The sequence below is a fragment of the Papio anubis genome, chromosome 17, assembly GCF_008728515.1.
Source record: "Papio anubis isolate 15944 chromosome 17, Panubis1.0, whole genome shotgun sequence".
In the NCBI taxonomy this organism is placed as follows: Eukaryota; Metazoa; Chordata; class Mammalia; order Primates; family Cercopithecidae; genus Papio; species Papio anubis.
Window position 1 is genome coordinate 2,120,347 of NC_044992.1, and position 19,586 is coordinate 2,139,932.

At 61.6% G+C, this 19,586-nt stretch overlaps 2 protein-coding genes across 2 annotated transcripts; both read right to left on the reverse strand.

Annotated features, from left to right (window-relative positions):
* Window positions 1-223: 223 nt before the first annotated feature.
* On the reverse strand, window positions 224-17,952 carry MNT (MAX network transcriptional repressor). Its single transcript, XM_003912080.5, has 6 exons — window positions 17,253-17,952; window positions 11,403-11,982; window positions 10,794-10,835; window positions 10,558-10,669; window positions 4,034-4,226; window positions 224-3,830 (listed from the first exon to the last, which is right to left on the reverse strand). The coding sequence occupies exons 1-6, from the start codon at window positions 17,323-17,325 to the stop codon at window positions 3,067-3,069; spliced, it is 1,764 nt and encodes a 587-aa protein (XP_003912129.1). The 5' UTR covers window positions 17,326-17,952; the 3' UTR covers window positions 224-3,066.
* Window positions 6,069-10,521, reverse strand: LOC110741569. The gene has a single exon (XM_021928532.2). It carries the CDS (start codon window positions 10,212-10,214, stop codon window positions 9,471-9,473), a length of 744 nt encoding a protein of 247 aa, XP_021784224.2. The 5' UTR covers window positions 10,215-10,521; the 3' UTR covers window positions 6,069-9,470.
* Window positions 17,953-19,586: the final 1,634 nt, after the last annotated feature.

Genomic DNA, 19,586 nt, shown 5'->3' on the forward strand with positions numbered 1-19,586 from the left:
GTAAAATGGTCTGAGGAAATAGGAAACTCTGCAGAAGTTTCAGACCGACCAGAACTGCCATTTTCGGAGCGGCCGAGGCACCCGGTCAGAGCTGCTGGAGGACTCTGCTGGGCAGACAGGGTTGAGACAGGTGATCTCGCCGCTCCTGCCGCTCGCTTCCCTACAGGCCTCTGCCTCCTTTTGCAATAAAATGACCCAGATGCTGCAGGTTGGCAGCTCCATCTCAGGTTTCAGTGCAGGTTTATTTCAATTTTATATTTTATTCCAGGCAAGTGCTTATTACATGGATAGTATTCATGTCTCGGTAACTAAAGTCTTGGAGCATGAACAGCCACTAGAATACAGTTCAATAGTAAAAATACAGTATGTACAAAATTAGGGTTTTTGTAGTTTTTGTTTTTGTTTTCCCACACAGCAGATGTATCCAAACACATAAAAATCTCTACAGTCTGGGGTCGCTACAGTTTATATTTCAGGAAACAGAGACACAGTGGCCGAGTCCTCACTGTAAACAAGGGCCACCTCTTTGGGGGTTGGGGGTGGGACCCTGGGATGGGGGGAGAAGCAGCTGTTTCTGGAGAAAGAAGGGGTCATGGTGACCCCCCAAGTTACCCTCCAGGCATTCCCTGCCTTTGGCCCCCCCAAGGAACCAACCTCCCCCTCTCCCCGAGGTAAGGACTCCCAGCCAGTGAGCCACTCTGAACATCAAAAGGTAAAACACGCATGAGAGGTAAGATGTGTGTGTGTGCGTGTGTGTGTGTTTGTGTGTGTGTCCCAGGCTGGAAGGGCTAGGGAGGGAGTGGCAGGCGGTCCCACAGGGTGAGGACAGATGTGGTCCTGACAGCTCTCAGGGGGAGACGCCCAAGGAAGGGCTGGGTGGTGGCTGCCCACTTGGGCACACAGCATCACAGCGTTCACAAACGACAACAAGAACAACAGCAACACCCATCGTCACTAATCTGGACATAGTCATTCGGCACTAGATTTGCAGGCCCCCACTGCTGGGGGACAGGGACGGGGAGGGGCAGCAGGTGGATGATGAGGTATCTGTGCAGGCCCGGGGGCCACTGGCCTCAGGATGCAGGGAGAGGTGGGCAGGCTGAGGGAGGGGCGAGCTCCACAGGCTACTCTGACCGTCCGGTGGGTCAGGCCTGCCATCGCTGTCACAATGGGAATAGCAAAGCTGGCTCTCCCAGAGCCAGGGGGTCTGGTGGAGGTGGCTGTGCTGGGGTGGGTACAAGGCTCAGCCTCTGAGGGTGATGACCTGGTTTGTAACTGTCCCTTTACCCACACCAGGAGAGAGAAATAAGGAAACAGTCCCCTGGGAGATGTCCAGGACCAGGAGGGAATGGGAAGGGAATTCTTAGGCATCTAAGGATTATTTCAAAAGAAAATCTATTCAAGACCTTTGCTGACCTCCTCTGTGCCTGCAGGGCACTCCAGGAAATCCTCAACTCTGTCCCCTCCCTCCTGGCCCCCTCGCCTGCCCAGGCCCCTGCCCCAGCCCATCAGTGTGAACTTCACACCCAGGGACACTGGCTTCCTCCCGCTACACTGAAAGGCCACTGGTGTGTGTCCAGGTGGGCAGCTGAGCGTGTCTGACACAAGGCCACTTGTAATAAATATCCACATACAAGGAGAGGCCAAAGCAGGCGGCCCAGGCAGAGGCAGAGAAAGCCACGCCCTAACACAGAGCCCCTGACTCCTGCCCGTTCCACGTTCAGCCCTGTCCTTGACCCAACAAGGACCTTTTCTCAGAGAAAGGTGCTGCCCAGCAGCTCCCCGGGGAGGGCCCACTCAAAAATGCCCCCTGGAGAAGCCGGGTGTTGAGGGAATAGGAGGACACAGGCAAAGGGCTGGAGCAGAAGCAGCAGGCCTAGCTCCAGCCCTGTTCTGTATAGGCCCCAGGGTTGGCCTGGGGACAGGCTTAGGGCTTAGCTAAGCCGCTGCGTTTTTACCTTTCTGATGCCTCAACGATGTGGCTTCTATGCTCCTGGAAACAAGACCAGCTGCTGGTCCATGTCTCCCAGACTGTAGGAGGCGCCCAAACCCCACAGGCCGCCAGGCCCACCTGTCCCTCGGAGGAGTGCCCGGCACTCAGCAGAGGTCAGAGATCAGGGACTGAACGCAGGACAGCGCCCCTCTTTGCTGCCTTCTGGAAGCCAAGAGCCAAGCCCAGAGCTAGGGACTGGGGACAGATGCCCAGTGGCTCTCGTCCCATCCAGACCCAGGCTGCAGGAGACAGGGAAGGGGGCAGGACAGCCGAGTCCTTCTTTCCCCACCTCAGCCTGCCCTCCTGAGGTCCAGAGCCCAGTGGCAGGGCTTGGGTTGAGGACACAGGAAGTTTGGCAGTGGCTGGGTTTGGTTTATTGTTGGTAGAGAATCATTTTAAGTAGTTTCTACGGTAACGAATCACAGTGACTGCAACCGGGTCAGAGAGCCCCAGGCTGGGGCCCCACCTGTCCGGGTGGGACTCCAGACCAGCCACTTCCTATGATCTGTCACCTGTGCTCAGAGCAGGGCCCCTTATCACCCCAGTCGGCAGCTTTCTGGGCCAAGTGGCTTCGGTTCTGCTTCCCCCATTTCCCCTGCAAAGACCTGGGAAGAAAACACTGAGGCTCCGGAAGAAAGCTGGGGGCCTGGGCCACCTCACCAGACAGCAATAGCAGCAGCAGCACAGGAAGGTGGGGCAGGGCAGGGGAGAAGTCAGGGAGCGTGATGTCCACATCACACTGATTTCCGAGGGCAGGGAGGGGAAGCAGGAGCGGCGCTGGGGCTGGCACTGGGCCGGACAGGTGGCACGTTCCACCAGAGTCTCGCATTTTCTCAGAGTCATCTTACCAAGTCCTAGTGCAGTAGGGTGGCCCCCTGCCCGGTGCCCATCTCCCTGGGTGGCCCTTCCCTCCCTTGGCTCAGAGTCTTTGCACCCCCTTCCCCTAGGAGGCCTGGGGGTGGGTGGGGGGGGTGGGCCTGGGCCTGGCTGGAATGTGTGGAGCTGGTGGGTGAGAGAGTGGGGGACAGGTCCCCCTCCCTGTCCCCACTGGGGGCCTCTGAGTGGCCTCATCCTCAAGCCAGCTTGAGCGTGCTGACTGGGAAGGAGGGCATGGTGACCATGGTCACAGGGTTGAGCACGGTCTGGCCCACCAGCTGGGGGTGATGCACCACCTGAGCCCCCACGGCCGGCTTCGCCATGACAGTAGCCGGGGGCCCCAGGCCGGCTGTGCCGTTCACTTGCTGGTGCGAGAGGGTGTGGGCGATGTGGCTCACTGCCACGGGCTGGCTCACTGCCACGGGCTGCGGGTACAAGGGCAGCTGGGAGCCCAAGTGGGCCACATGGTTGAGGGTGGCAGGGTGCACTGTGATGTGCCCAATGGGGGGTGTGGCAGGCGCCAGCTGCACAGCAGGGCTGGGGGCCGAGGGGGCGATGTGGGCGATGTGCTTGCCGCCTGGCCCCTGCAGAACGTGGTTCACAGTCTGGATGACTGAAGCGTGCGTGGTGGCTGTGTGGGCGATGACCGTGGAGCCGCCCCCAGCCGTTGCCACCAGATGGGCCGGAGCTGGCACCAGTGTCTGGGCAGGGGCAGCCGGTGGGGGAGGAGGGGCTGGCAGAGGGGTCTTCTGCTGTGGCTGCGGCTGCTGCACGGGGAGGTGGGCAGGAGACAGGGCCACGGAGTGGGGGTGAGGGTGCGGGTGTACAGGCAGAGGCGCAGGGCTGCTGGGGGGTGGCAGGGTGGACTTCAGCAGCTCCGGGTGGGGACGATGGCTCAGCTTAGGTGGGCCCAGGCCCGCCCGGTCCTCCTCCATATCCTCGTCTATGTTGTCCTCACCCTCTGTGGGGAACAGGGGCAGGGAGCAGGTCAGAAGGGCGGGGGAAGCAAGCGGCTGGAAGCGTAGATGCTCATGGGGGCGTGGGAATGTGATGGGGCTGGGACTGGGGCCATCTTTTCTAGTAGGCAAGAGCCTGGCCAGGGAGGCTGGAATTTGACGTGTAACATCTGAGGACTGTGGGGCCAGCACGGGGGCTGGGGCTCACCAGAGGCGGTGGAGGTGGAGGCCTGGTCATCCTCGGGCTGGCCCGTCTGCCGCAGCACGCGGTCAATCTCCAGCACGTCCATCCACTGGCTTAGCTCGTGCTTGAGCTCTGCCAGCCGCTGTTGCGTGGCAATCTTCTCCCGTGCCAGCCGCTCCATCTCATGCTCGTACTCCTTCTCCTTCCTCTTCAGGGACTGGGGTACAGAGTACGGGACAGCAGAACGCCCTGAGCAGCAGCCTTGGGGCCCAAAGTCCCCACAAACCTCTCCTGTCAGCTGGCCCAGAGGCAAGTCTGTGGCAACCAGGGGACCCAGCCTGACGGGGGCTGCTGGAGACCACACCTGTCCTGGTCCATGCCCCTGCCCGGGGGGCCCAGCGTGTGTAGGCTCCTCCCAGGGAGTGTGGGCTCCTGGGACAGGCCCCAATGGAGCAAGCTCAACCAGGCATGCGGGTCCTTCCATGTCCTCCACAACTCATCCTCAGGGCTTCTCCGCCTCTGGCCCCATCCCTCCCCCAGCAGCCTATCCACTTTCCACACCTCTGCTCGGTCACTGATGCCACGAGCTACCGTCTACAGAACCCCAGGATCCTCCGCTTCGACCTCCTGGTTCACTTGTCTCCCTGGTAACTTCAACATCCTTGGAGGATGACCCAACAGGCAGTGACACAACCTCGCCCCGTCTCATGTCCAGGGATCGCCTCCTTCCTGGCTGCTGGTCCGCACCTGCTCCCCGACCTCCTGGACGACTCTCCACTGTGCATGACGCTTCTCGACAAGGCTCCACCTACATGCTGCTCCCCATCACCCTGCCCACTGCCCTCCAGACTCCCCAGGCTGAAAAACCCCCAAGCCTAGGAATGTGCCCCTGTCTACACCTGTACTTGGGCTAAACGGATCCATGAGAAATGGCTCTTGCGTCCCATGACCCAGCTCCCCTCCACACTCAAGGTCTTTCCTGTGCTCCGACCTGACACTCTTTTAAATCCTACTCTTTTAAGTCTCACAGACCTCCCTGCTGGCAGCTTTCTGCCCAAGCATGTCATAACCGCTATGTCCACCAGCAATGCCAACACGTGTGTCCTTGCTGCCTTCCGAGTCCCTTTCTTGGCCTGCTCTTGAGCTCCTAGCTTCCCAGGCTTACTGGTCATGCCCAGGTGCAGGGCCCGCGGGCTTTTCACATACAAAACTCACCAGCTGGCCTTGGTTTTCCTCTCTGAACCCTGTCTGCCCTCATCACACATGGATCCTCCTCTCCTTACCCCCTAGATCTTATCTGCCCGTGCTCCAAGACCACATTTGAGCCCCTACCTCCCCCACTGTCGTCCTGTATTTCACATCCTCCAGCCTCCAAGACCTTCCGGGCGCCACACCATCTTCCAGGCTGGTTTGCATTTGCGGTAGATTTTTGTTTTATTCCCCTCCCCCACTCTCTCTCAATTTTTTATTTTTATTTTTATTTATTTATTTTTTTTGAGACGGAGTCTCGCTCTGTCGCCCAGGCTGGAGTGCAGTGGCCGGATCTCAGCTCACTGCAAGCTCCGCCTCCCGGGTTCCCGCCATTCTCCTGCCTCAGCCTCCCGAGTAGCTGGGACTACAGGCGCCCACAACCGCGCCCGGCTAATTTTTTGTATTTTTAGTAGAGACGAGGTTTCACCGTGGTCTCGATCTCCTGACCTTGTGATCCGCCCGCCTCGGCCTCCCAAAGTGCTGGGATTACAGGCGTGAGCCACCGCGCCCGGCCTGTTTGTTTTTTTCAAACAGTTTCACTCTTGTTGCCCAGGCTGGAATGCAGTGGCATGATCTCGGCTCACCGCAACCTCTGCCTCCCAGGTTCAAGCGATTCTCCTGCCTCAGCCTCCCGAGTAGCTGGGATTACTGGCATGCGCCACTACACCCGGCTAATTTTGTATTTGTAGTAGAGACAGGGTTTCTCCATGTTGGTCAGGCTGGTCTTGAATTCCCGACCTCAGGTGATCTGCCCGCCTTGGCCTCCCAAAGTGTTGGGATTACAGGCATGAGCCACCGCGCCCAGCCTACTGGTGTTTTATCTTTGATTCTCCGTCAGCCCTCACCCCTGGTTCTCATCTTTCTTGATCAACATCTTTTCTTGCCTCTGTCCCCTTCTCTCCCTGTATCTCTCACTCTCCTCCAACCTGGGGGGCAGTGGTGTGTAGGAGGAGCCATAGGCCTGAGAGTCCATCTGCTCTCCTTCCTGGAGCCCAGAGGCAGAAGGGGGTAGCGTCTCCAGCTCCCTGGCCCTGAGGAAAAATGGGGTTCTTCCCACTCTACCCTCCCTTTCTCCCTGCACCAGGACTGGGCCACTTCTGGTGGGCAATGGGTCCCAGATCGGCTTACACTAAGAATGCTAAGAACTGCAAACAAAATTTCTATTAAGTTTTGTCTCAGGAAAAAAAAGGAGGGGGTGAAATGAGAAGAGCCCCATCTGCCTGGGCAGTAAATACAAGGCTGTCAGATAAGACTTCATCAGGAACTGGCTCATACAAAGTCTCTCACATATATATGTTTTGTCTTTCTGTCTCAACACACACTGTCCCTGTCTGAGCTGTGAATGAAGGTGAGGATGGCTGCATAGTCTGTTTAGATCCCAGAGCCCACGGGCGGCCAGGAAGAGCTACGCACAGGGTGCTTACTCGACCCCAGGGGGAGGACCTGGAAGGGTGCTGTCCCGACTCCTGGTGACCATGTTCCTTTCCACCTCTGTCCTGTCTGTTCCCTGAATCACAGGGAGAATGACAGTAACCCATTAGACCCAGGTTTCCCTGCTTTCATGCCCTAGGGCGGGGGTCCCCAAACCCCAGGTAGTGGTCCGTGGCCTTTCAGGAACAGGGCTGCACGCAGGTGGTGAGCGGCGATGGCACAGGACCACCTGAGCGCAGCCTCCTGTCAGATCAGTGGGACATTCGATTCTCACAGAAGCAGGAGTCCTCCTGTGAACCGTGCACCCCAGGAGTCTAGGTTTTGTGTGCTCCTTAGGACACTCTGCCTAATGCCTGCTGGGAGGTGGAACACTTCCATTCCGAAACCAGTCCCGCCCTCCCTCTCCATGGAAAAATGGTCTTCCAGGAAACGACTCCCTGTTGCCAAAAAGGTTGGGTATCGCTGCGCTAGGAGCACTTTTGCTGTTCTGTAGCAGCTTTTCCTGACTAGGCCTGGCAAAGTCTCCAACCCCACCCACCAGTGAGGCCAGCTTCCCACACTCCCTCCTGCATAGATTCTTGCCCTCACCAGTGATAGGTGTCTCTAACCATTAGGGCCTGCAGCACATAACCCAGGTAGAGCCGTGCTCTGTACTGGCCTGAAACCCGGCAGCTCGACACCTTCTGTTGCCAGTCCCAGGCCACACACAGCCCGCTGTCATTCTGGCCTTCACAGTTTCTCTCCATTTTCTGCTAGGAAGACAGTAGGAAACTCCCTTGCCCCTACACACACACACACACCTGTGTGTGACTTTTCGTTTTTTGGAGACAGAGTCCCACTCTGTCACACAGGCTGGAGTGCAGTGGTGTGATCTTGGCTCATTGCAACCTCCGCCTCCTGGGTTCTGCGATTCTCCTGCCTCAGCTTCCCTAGTAGCTGGGATTACAGGCATATGCCAGCAGGCAGGACTAATTTTTGTATTTTTAGTAGAGACGGGGTTTTGCCATGTTGGCCAGGATGGTCTCGAACTCCTGACCTCAGGTGATCCGCCCCGCCTCGGCCTCCCAAAGTGCTGGGATTATAGGCGTGAGCCATCGTGCCCAGCCTGCGTGTGGCTTTTTACCTGGCTCTGAGGCTGTGTCAAGGGGCCCTAGGTGAGTCAGCTCTCACTTGAACCTGGCTGCTGGCGGCTGGAAGCAGCAGTCCTGAACTCAGCCCACCTGTGGGCAGGATGTAGTTCTGGGCCAGGGAGTGACATGGATCAAAAGCTTCCTCTTCTCACCTAGTCCAGTTCTTCGCAGGCCTAGAGGCCCCTGCAAGATTTCCCCAGGGTCTAACTTTAACCCACATTGCTTCATTCTAAACCCATTTCCTTTCTGTGACTACCTGGATGCACAGTTTGGCACCTATTTTTCTTGTCTCTGTCCACTTTTCTGTGGCTGTCTTCAAATCTTTGGCCACCTCCAAGCCACTCTGCATTCTGGCTGGGGACCACTGCCTTCCTCCCACAGCTTCCTGCTCTCAGCATACAAACAAAGCCCCCAGTCTTCACAGCCCCACTGGTCTCTCCAGGACCAGCTCTTGACTCTGCCCATCTCTGAGTGACAACCCTCCTGACCATGTTCGTGTTTGTTCTTAGAGACGGAGGTCTCACTCTGTGGCCCAGGCTGTCCTCGAACTCCCTAGGCTCAAGCGCTCTTACTGCCTGGGCCTCCCGAGTAGCGTAGCTGGGACTCAGGTGCGAGCCACCGTGCCTGGCTTATTTCCAAAAAGCATCCTGTTCCCTCCTGCTGGGCTGCACCTGGGCTCCTGGCCTCCACTGGGCTCCGTCCCACCCAGATTTATCCTGCAGGTCTCAATGTCCTTTCCTCAGGAACAGCCATCCTCCCTCCCCAGAACAGATCCTGCCGCCCGGTTCCTATTATGCCTATACGGCCGTCTTCTGTAGAGTGACTTGTTCATCATCTGCCACAACGCCCAGCCTGGGAGAGCGTAGACCCAGGTTTTTTACTTGCTCGCCACCATTTGCCCAGAAGCAGAGACTTCGCTACAAGCACCTCAATGAATAATTGAATAAATGGTTTGTAGACAGGCCTTCGAGTTTCCTGCTTCTGGGACCAGCACCAGAATGGGTGTCCCTTCTGGAGAGCCTGGGGCCCACCCGGGCTCCTACTTCAGCGGGCCCAGCTCCTCAAGAGCTTCCTTCTGCGGCTGCCGCTGAGTCTCCCTCCGATTCATTTCCAAACCCACACGTTACGCAAGGCGCCCTCTGCAAGTAGTATCTGCAAAGAGGAACTCGCCATGCCGTCCTTCCTATTTCTCAAAAATAATAGCTACGTGAATGTCGGGATTGCCGCGAAGTGTCTGCACGAACACCCTCAGCCAGCCCTGCGACTAAACTACAACCAAGCCCACGTTCTGCAAAACCATTCCAGAAATAAGCCACCGGCCTGTCGCGGCCTCCGGGCCCCTCTCCCGCTCGGCGCCCCGAGGCCCCACCCCGAAGCACGCGCGCACCCACGCGGCCGCGGCTTCCCTGCGTCACCCTCGCCAGCCGCACGGCCCTCCGCAACTCGGGAGCACCGCCCCCGCCCGCGACAGCCAATCCGCGAACCCGGCCCCGCCCCTCCCCGCTGCCCGGAAGCGGCCTGGAGGCGCGCCAGCTCCGCCCCCTGGCCGGGAGGGCGGGCGGAAGGGCGCGTTCGCGGGAGGCGGGGAGGGAGCCGCCCGCCTGGAGCAGTCGCGAAGCAAGCAGCGCCTCCGCCCCTCCCTCAGCAAGTCAGGCTCCGGTTACCTCAGGGCCGTGACCCCGCGGTCGAGGCCGGGGGAGGGGCGGCGCCCCGCGGCTGGCTCCTCGCGCGCTGGACCCTCCTCGCCACCCCTCCCACGGGACCCGTGACCCCGCGCGGCCCCCGCAGCTTCCTCCGCGGGTGGACAGGGAGAGTCCCGACTCGCCGCCCCCCCGCCCCACGCGGGCTGGGAGCCCCACGTCCCTCCATCCCCAACGGCTCCCCGTCTCGGCGGCCGCCGGCCCATCCCCCACAGCCTCCGGCCCGGCGCGCGGAAGCCCCGCCGGTTTCCAGGGAAACCGAAGCTCAGGCCGCCATGGCAACTGCCTGACGTGGCGGCGCCCCCGGCCCCAGCGCTGCAGAGGGAGCGACGCCCAAAGGGAGGAGACGCGCAGCCGGGAGGGCCCCGAAAAAAGGGACCCCCCTTCCCCCTTTCTTAGCCCAGGAGGAAGGAAAGCGTGACGTGTTTCAGGCTCGGCTGCCCCGGGGCCGTTTGCCGCCCAGTCAAATCGCAGTTTTCCCCGCCCCAGGCGTAACCCCACACTCGGGCCGTGGCGCCTCCACTCGCGCTCCGAGAGGACCTTCCTCCTCCGGGGCACATGGGGCTCGGCCCGCGCCGCAGCGTGGACGGGGACCACGCCCAACCCTCCCCGCAAATAGCGACACACATTCGGGCGAAATCTGGGCTCCCGCCCAGGCTCTGCGGCCGGGGAGGAGGCGTCGGGCCGCCCCATGCCCTTCCCTCCAGCGGCTGTACCAACACGCGCGAACGGGAGCCGCCACCGGGACTCGCACCAAGCGTCACGGTGCGCGCCTCACGGCCCCCGGGACACCAAGGCTGCGGGGGCTCAGGAGCGGCGGGGGAGGGGAACCGCTCCTTCCTCTGCGCACGCGCGCCCTCGCGGGCAGGGAGCCCCGCTGACGTCAGCCGGGCCATGTGCTCTGCGCCCGCGTGGAGGCGGGAGGGAGGCGCGGGGGAGCCGCCGGGGCGGGAGGGCGGGGCGGGGCGCGGCCGGGGGAGGGGCGGCGGAGGGAGGGCGGAGGAAGCTGCGCGGCGCCGGCCTCCGGGCCCCATACCTGGATGTACCGCAGCGCCGTCCGCAGCACGCTCAGATTGGACGTCTTCTTGTCATCCACGTTGGGGATGTTCCGCTTCAGGGTCTCAAAGCACTCCTTCAGATGGGCCCTCCTGGAGAGAGGGGCGAGCGCCGGTCAGCGGTGCCTGGGGCGGGGCTGGGATGGGGGGGAGGCAGGACCCGGGGGAGCTGGGGCCGAGGGCCGGCGGGGCCCGGGCCACACACGCGCACACACACCTGTTCTTCTCCAATTTGTTGTGGACTTCTCTGGTTCCGATCCTGAAACCCAGACAGACCGGAGGCTCAGGGAGGAGGACTCGATGAGACGGCCTTCCTGATGACCCGCGCCGCCACCCCCCAAAATTGCCACAGGCTGTTTGTCCCCAGCATTGTCTTAAAGCAGCTTGGGAGATGTTCGCCCTGTGCCATGCTGCGCCCACTCCCTGCAGGGCACATCTGTGCTCATAATCACAACCCCTGTCACCTTCCGTCCCACCAGGAGGGAGACAGGAGGGCTCCTGGGACTCAGAAGCAGCCGGTTGACCCCCGCCCTCACCCAAGAGGCCCATACTCTGTCCAGAGGCCTGGGAATGCCATAAGCCTCAGCCTTGGAGGGCGTTAGAAAACACAGAAGCCTGGCAACAGGGGGTAATGGGACGTTCCTTCCCGGGATAGAGATGGGCACAGTGAGGCGGCGTTCAAATAAAGGGGGCACTTCTAGGCTGGGGAGGCAGGACACACCTCTGAAGCCCCACCCGGGGAGGGTACCTTGTCTTGCACACAGCCCAGGGGATGGGCAGCTCTCCTATTCATCCCAGCAGCCCGACCCTGCCACACCCCACTCACCCCCCTGGCCTCTTCTTCTGTTCACTGGATTTGACTTCTTCAGCTGGTGCCAACTTCAGGGTCCCAAGGGTGGGTGGGGGCGGCTGCTGGGGGGCCAGCTGAGGCTGGACTCCAGGGTGTGGTGCTATGGTCAGGATAGGCGTGGGGAGGGGCTGCAAAGGCTTGGGGCTGCCCGTGGGTGGAATGGTGGTCTTCGAGTCCGGCAGTAGGGGAGCAGGGGTGGGCACCTGTGGCCTGCTGGGCAGGGGGGCAGGCTCCTTAATGCTGAGTCCAGGGGTGCTAACCAGGGCTGGCTGACGAGGCGCCAGGGGCAGAGGCTGGGCTGCCGGCGGCAAGGGTGGGGGTGGGGGTAGTGGCTGAGGGGAGTTGGTCACCACAGGAATAGGAATGACAGTCAGTGGGGCAGGGGTGGCAAGTGGTGGTGGGGGTGCGGGCGGGGGAGCCGGCGGAGACAGAGGCAGGGGTGGTGCCTCAATGCGGGGTTCCTCCACAGGAAGGGCATGTGCCAGCCTGGCCAGGCTATTGGCCTTCTTCTGCTCCTGCTCCCGCTCCCGCTCCAAGCGAAGCCGCTCCTGCTCCTCTACGCAGAGAGAACACAAGGGGGGGGTCTCAGCAGGGCCCCAGCCCTCCAGTCCTAACGCATCCTCTGACCCTAGCCCAGTCAGTACTCAGTGATACCCCTGCTCAGCGAGAGACTCCACAAATAGCCTACCAGTCCAGCCAGGCACAGGGGAAAGCGCTGGGGGCACAGCAGTGAACAAATCAAGCAGACCTGGTCCCTGCCAGCAGGGAACAGGAGGACAGTCATGGGGGCTGACAGTCCGGGCTGCAGGCAAGACAGGTGGCCATGGAAGGGAAGGGTGGAGCAGAGCTGTCAGAGGGTGCTGCAGGCCACCTGCCAGCCTGCAGGGTGAGGAGGAGGGCGGGTGAGAGCAGCGAGGGTCAGGAGCCACAGGGCCGAGGTGGGAGAGGCGGGCAGAGGCCCAGCCACCCAAGACTTCGCACCAGAGAAGGGGGTGTGCTGACAGATCCCAGCTTCCGTGGAAGGTCTTTAACAATGTTTACCAAGCACCTTCTAGAGGGCAGGCAGTGCCTGCATGGCACAGACGAAGGCAGTGAAGCTCAGCGAGCAAAGTGATTTGCTGCAGGTCCCACAGCAAGCCTCCTGACCCCTGGCGGGCGCTTGCCGTGCTCACAAGGAAGTGCCTCGCACACATTCACACTCCCTGGATCGTCACAAGAGCCCCACGTCACATCACAGGCAGGACAGGGACACCACCCTCATTTCACACATGTGGAAACAGCCCAGCACTCCTGACCCCGAGGCTAGGTCCCAATGCCTGTTTTCCTCAGGGACCATTCAACAAACACACTTAGTCCCTCTCTGACCCTTGTCGTGCTGAAACTCATTTCTCCCAAATCCCCAACATCCCCACCATCAGCAGCAGCAGCGCCAGCATGTCCCGTCCTCCAGGCCCAACGCGTCCTCTGACACCCTCAGTGACACCCGCTCAGCCTGAGACACCACAAATACCCAAGCAGTCCAGCCAGGCACCGGGGAAAGTGCACCTGCCTGGTTCAGGGTGAGAGAGGGCAGCTGAGGAGGAAGAGGCACAGCAGCGGCCATTTCTCCCAAACAAGAAGAGACTGGGCTCTTCAGTAGGGGCTGAGCAGGGCAGTGCACCCTACCATCCGCTCAGCATCTCTGCTGAAAGTCCAGCAGGAAGGCAAGGCCCACTCAGGAGCTGGCTGCGAACAGGGGAAGGGGAGGCACCTCCATCTCCAGCCTGCCCCGTCCTCTCCCAGGCCCCACCATTCTGGTTCCCTGGCTACGGGGCTGGCCCAGGCCCTTGGAGTCTGCAGCCCCCAGGCCAGGGAGCCGCCAGGACAAGCAGCCCTCTCCTCTGGCCCCGGATGCCCCGCTCCGCTGACGAACGCAGCAGACAGCTGGGGCTGGTGGACACGCCCCAAACACCTGGGCAAGGGGTGGTGCGGGGGACTGGAGTCGGCCAAAGCCCCCTGAGGAGGGGAGCACCCACCTCCCACACTCTAACTGGCTCAGAGGCCTCAGAAAACTTGAGGTCTCAGGCCCTTTGGCCAATCAACAACTGGAGTCTGAGCCAGGCCTGCTCCCAGCCCCGCCCTCCCGAAGAGGGAAGAGGCCGAGGAGGAAGCGGAGGGGGAAGCGTCCTGGGAGGGGAAGCCTCAGTGGTTTCCCAGCAGCCAGAGTTCAGGGGCTGGGCCAGCCAGCGGGTCTCTTCCAGATCTCACTAGCCCTTCGGGAAGGGGCGATGCCAGGCCGGTGCAGGCCTGCTCCAGTGCGGGGCACTGGAGGTTACCTTAGGTTACCGCCCGGGAGAAAACCAGCCCTGCGCTCCGCTTCCCACAGACTGCACTGGCCAAGCAGCCTGCTGAGTTCCAGTGACAGGGCCCTTCTCAGTTGGGTGCAGCCTCTGTTGTCCCCAGCCCCTTCCCCTACCCCAGGACAAGACTCTGGATCCCAGGCCTTAACACAGCCCCCACCTCCATCCCTTTGGCTGACAGACCTAACTTTTCATTGGCCTTGAGACATGTCCTCTACTCTCTATAGGCAGAGGGACGATCAGGGCCCTCCCTGAGTCACAAGGACAGGCGGGACCCTAGAGTGCAAGCCAACCCCCATTCCCCATATTTTAAAGCAGCCCAAAGCTCACCTGGGAGGTAGCAACCTCCTTCTCACCTGCCCTCTCTCACCCAGAACCAGGCAGGTACACCTCACAGGTGCCAGGAAGGACCCAGTTACACCTGGAGCAGCATGAGGAAGTTCCAGGGGTGGTGAGGAAGAGGAGCTGCCCCGGGGCCAGATCCAGCCCACCAGAGCTTCCTGCCCCTTGCCACCCAGCGGCAACCCTCTCCCTGTGCACTGGAGAACCGCCAAACTGGTGGTGCCTGCTGCTCCCTCAGGAGCGCCCTGGGCTTATGCTCTTTAAAAGAATGTTCTGTGCATCCACCAGACAGTGCACCCCCTCACATGCCTCCCTGGGCTCCACCCAGAAGCTGCCCCCGAAGAATTTAGCATGGCCCTTCTGCAGTGACCCAGCGGCCAAGGCTTCAGCCCACACTCAAGAGCATGGGCAGTGTGCTCCCTTCAACCTTCCCAAGCGACTGTGGCCCAGGCGCTCTGCAGGCACAGGGCTAGGGGTGGAGGAGCCCACACTGGTGGGCCCCAGCAGCCACAGGAATTGTCCCATCTGCTCGATAAACAGGGGCTTGGTGTCTAAGGCAGGCCCAGGGTAAGCCTTGGAGAGTTGGTCAGGAGCCTCTGGACACTCCAACCAGCTCCCTCCAAACAGGGCAGAAGAGTTGCATCTGAGCCACCTCCATCAACACTGGAATGACCATGCCAGGCCCTCCAGCTGAGCACCAGGATAGCTCTGCCCTTTCCTCTCTCTCTCACAGGCACACACATCTGCAGGGTCCTCATGTGAGCAAACTGGCTGGTCTAGGTCAGAAACCCATGCTTGCGGTTGAAAGGGAGAATGGACAAGAGGATCCCTGTCCAGAGCTAGTCCTAGGTCCTGGGAAAGCGTTCTGGTCAGCAAGTTCACCCTTCCCTAGGTCCTGGGAAAGTGTTCTGGTCAGCAAGTTCACCCTTCCCTAGGTCCTGGGAAAGCGTTCTGGTCAGCAGGTTCACCTACCATGCCCTTCCCTCCCGTTCGTCCTGCCCCAGCTCAGAGGACAGAACGTCAAGAGGGAGAAGAAAATGAATTCTGGAGGTGAAACTGCTGGGACCGGTTCTGGCCACCTGTACATGAGTTTTTGAGTAGATCTGGCTTTCCGTACCCACTCATCTCCAAAGACCTCTGACCAACACCAAGCAGCGGTGACCAGGCCGCTGAACTCGGCCTAAACACAGTGGGTACTCGAACTGCAACGTGTTGGTGGCGGCAGCAGGTGACTTAGTCTCTCCGAACCTTGTGCACGGTCTTCCCCTGACCCCTGTGCCCAAACGTAGGACATTCTTGGTCACCACGGGCACTCTCCACTGCCAGACCCTGCTCTGAACCCCCAAGGCAACAGGCGGGGAGTGTTGATGACGTCCCCGCCCATCACTTCTGCAAAACCCAGGCATCTGGGTCTCACATATTTCCAGTGACTCCTGACCTTGAGAGGCCGGTCGCCCCGACTAGGCCGGCAGCCCCGCAGCTCCCCCGCCCCTTGCCCGCTGCCGCTCCCCGCTCCCCGCCTCACCGCCCGCCGCGGCGGCAGCACACGGCGGCGCGCGCGCACACAACACACTACTACCTCCTGCATGACTCATCATTGAAGCAACAATAGGCAGAGAGAAAGGAAAGGAGGGCGAAGCACTCTCTCCACCACAACCAACCCTGCCGGGGGATTCTGGGGGGCGGGGAGGGCACAGGAGTCCCCGGGTCCTGCACACACACCGTTCCAGAGCCGAGGCTCTGGCAGCACCCTGGAAAAGGGAGATCTTTCCCCCCAGCCCCTCTGCAGCACCCTGAAGCCAGGGACCACCAACAGGGCGCGTGAAGATGGGAGTCATTAGTCTCTTCCCTTTAGAGGAAGCGCCGAAGTTTCTTTCTCAACCTGGCTCATTCCAGCGTGGCCCCGGGTGATACCAGGGGGCATGGTTGGAACGTTCTGGGGGTCGGTGGAAAAATGTGAGCTCTAAATGTCTCGTCGCCCTGCGATTCTGAGGATTTCCCTTGCTCTCGGGATCAAACACAGGAGGTTAGGGGCGAGAGCCGACAGGTGAGCTCGGCTCCTCCCTCGCAGGGCAAAGGCTCTCCCTGGGAGGTGCCCAGAGGCCGGGGCCCGCGCCCGGGCCCAACCCAGCGCAAGGCCCCTTGCCAGCCCCGCCCAAGCCCCGCCCCCAGCCGAGCGCGAGGCGGTGAGGAGGGGCCGGGCCGCGCCGTCCCCAGCAGGAGTGTCCCCGGTGCACGTGGTCGGGGGCGGAGCCCGTCCACGTCACCACCCGGTGTAACCAACGGGCTCGGAACGCAGGCACACGCAACATTCCAGGCGAGAGCGGGTTTGGAACGCGCAGACACGCCACATTCCACACTGGCTAAAGCGGGGCGCAGCGAGGGGGACCCGGGGGCTGCCCCCCAGCGACCCGCGGGCCATTTCGCAAACGCCCAAGCAGCCCGGCTTTCACCCAAACCCCGGACGCGCGGCCCAGCCCAGCTCTGGGAGGCGGGGTCAGGCGGGGCTGGCCAGGATCATAAGACACGCGATGTCATTTCATTCTGCAAAGGCCGCCTCCGCCCCAAGCGGCGCGTAGATCTGCCGGGAGCGCCCCCCGCACCCTCCCCACGGGGCCAGGGAAGCCGAAGAGCTGCTCGGCGTAGAGTAGTCCCCACCCCCACTCCGTTACACACACGCCCACTCGTGTGCTATACACACGCCCGTGTACACGTCCGTTCATCTGCTTTTCCCGAGGCTCACATCACACATCCCCCGTGCACACACGCACGCACACGCGAGCCTGCCACCCCCACGCAACACCATTCCTCACCCCACCCCCCGGCTCACACATCCTCAGTGCCACCGAGGGCTCCGCTGGCCCACGCAAAAGCAGCCCCCCACGGAAGGGGCACAGGAGTGCCAGGCAGCCGGGGTGGCGCCCGCAGGAGCCAGGTCCCTCGCTGCATGTTAATGACTTCATTAATTAATTTCACTGCCCACATCACCCCTCCCCGGGCGGCGGCTCTCGCGGGGAGCCGTGCGCTGCCAGGCTCCGCGGGCCGCCCGGGAGGGGGCCCTGTCCGCGGTTTCGCGTGGGTTCGGGGACCGGGGTCACTCGCTTCCCCTTCCCCGGTGCCCCAGGGGCCCAGCCCGGCCGCTCACCACGTGCTCTCTGTTGTTGCTGCGCTTGCCATTCCAGGAAGCGGGCCGCCTCCAGTAGCGTCTCTATGCTCATCGCGCCGAGAGCTGCCGGGGGCGCGCCGGGGCCGAGGCTGCGGCCCGCGAGCCGGGCACAGGTCAGGCTGGCGGGCAGGCAGGAGGGAGGGATCACCTCCGGGGGGCGACAGGGCTGGGCGGCGCAGTGCACTCCGCAGGGAAGAACGGGGGAGCACGGGGAGAAAAATCAATGTCTCTTAAAATATTTGCAAAATATAAAATTGCAAATTAAAAAAAATGGGTGCAAAAAAAAAAAAAGGCGGCACTGCCTCCCTTCTTCCCCTCCCTCTCTACCTCCCTTCCGATGCCTCCCGCCCCGCGGCCCCCGGGAGTCCCGCCGACAAGAAAGGGCTTTGCAACAAGATGGCGAGGAGGCACCGACACACACAACAAGGGAAGGAGCCGCGCTGCCCCCGGCCGCCGCCCCCGCTACTACACCGGGGCCACAGCCAAAGCCCGGACCGGAGCCCCCGCCCGCAGGGCCGCGGCGTCTCGCGAAGGGAGGGGCGGGCCCTGCGCTGCTGGCCCCGCCCACCGGAGCCGGCGCGCGCACACGTGGCCCGGGCAGGGAGGGAGAGGTCAGAGCCGGGTGTGCGCGCCGTGGTTCCGCTTTCCAGCTGGCCCCGCCCCTGCTGCAAGCCACAAGTTGGGCCGGGGCGGCGCGTTTGGGTCGTTCACGACGAAATCTGTCCTGCTGGAGGGAGGGAAGGATGAACAATTCAAGATTTAACAGAGCTCCAATCAGGATATTCCGGGTCAGGGAAACCTTGGGAATGGCAGAGACTGGCCTGACCCTGGGTCTCCACGCTCCACCCACTCGCGACCTAAATCCCGCAATCGCCCGGCTGTCGCAATTCCCCCGGGATCCGCCCCTGGGCGGAGCTGCCGGCGGCTGGAGACTGTCAGAGAACCAGCGGAAGGAGCGGAGCGAGAGTCCGGCTCCGCGTTTTGTCTCCGTTCCTCCCCCCGCAGTGCGTTCGCATCCTATTAGGCGACGTCACCGGGCTGCGGGCCAATGGGCGGGCAGGACAACACGGCATGGAGCAGCTCCACATGGACACCCCGCGCCGCCAGCCTTCGGTTTAAAGGGCCAGTGTCTGCAGGTCACATTCGCGGGTGCGGATGGGGCCACTGGGCGAACCCAGGGTGGGACGCCGTAAGGGAAATCCCGCAGTCATGCCCTGGCCTCCCCATTCCTTTTCGCCACCCTCCATTTAAAACCAAACCTTTATATTTCCTTCCCCTAAACCCCAGTCTTTGTCCACGCGTATTCGATGTGGGTGGAGACACGGACTGTGCCACCCCATGGGCCACCCTTTGCTCTGGGGCCGGGGCCCGGGCAGGGAACACGAAGCGCCCGCAGCCAAGGCCCTGGGGGCGTGGCCCAAATCGGGAACAACAACGTGGAGGGCGGAAGCCCGGCCCTCCCCGCGCCTGGCGACCGGCAGTGGGCGGGACGCGGGGGCGGGGTCCGCCGCGTCCTGCTGGAACCGCGCTTCCCAGAGGGAGGGACCCCGTCGCCCGCCCGCCCGCCTGCTTCTTCCTGGCGCGAGTGTTTAGGGGAGCCCGGGTGCAGTCGGAGAGTTAGTCCTTCGAGGCCGGCGGGCCCTAAATCCTCTCACTTCACAGATAAGGAAACTGAGGCCGAGACGGCCAAGGACTCGTCTAAGGTCGTTCCGTATTCCACCTGCTCCTCTCCCCCAAAGGGGGAGCACTCCCGCTGACCCCAGGGACGACTCTGAAGCCAGTTCTGGGGGAGGGCCCGCAATTAGAAAAATGCCAGGGAGGAATAGCAACCCTGACCACTTAATACACTGTGATTGGGGCAACAAAAATCTTCACCTGAGACCCCACTCTGCTGTTCTGCTTCCTCGGTGGAAGCCACACGAACCCCACTGGTACAGCGGCAGCGATAGACCCCCGGAGGCTGAAAACTTCTTTGGAGCATCCCGGAGCATGTCGATTGTGCTGTGCCAGTGCGGGGGAAGTACCCTCAGTTCTGTCCCCGGCCCCTTTCTTTGCTAACCGGTCCAAGAAGTGGGGGGCAGTCAGTGCCAGTGGGTTTAGAACTCCACAGCCGCGGCTTCGCCATCACACAGAACCAGAAAGCAAACCTTCATGAGGCGGAGAGGCAGGCCGCCCTGCCAATCCATTCCGTCACATGGCACCCTCGGAGCCTTCCTATTTTAGGGACTGGTTGGAAGAGAGCTAGAAACATAGAAAGAGGGCAAAATGTTTGCTGGCTTTGCTCCTTTCCTTTGAGGGCATCGTAATGCATCC

Coding starts and splice junctions, on each gene's coding strand:
- LOC110741569 (XM_021928532.2), bottom strand. CDS start 10,214: ATGGGGCGGCCCGACGCCTCCTCCCCGGCCGCAGAGCCTGGGCGGGAG.
- MNT (XM_003912080.5), bottom strand. CDS start 17,325: ATGAGCATAGAGACGCTACTGGAGGCGGCCCGCTTCCTGGAATGGCAA. Junction 10,836..11,402: donor CAGAAGAAGAGGCCAGGGGG/GTGAGTGGGGTG, acceptor TCTGGGTTTCAG/GATCGGAACCAGAGAAGTCC. Junction 4,227..10,557: donor CGGCGCTGCGGTACATCCAG/GTATGGGGCCCG, acceptor TCTGTACCCCAG/TCCCTGAAGAGGAAGGAGAA.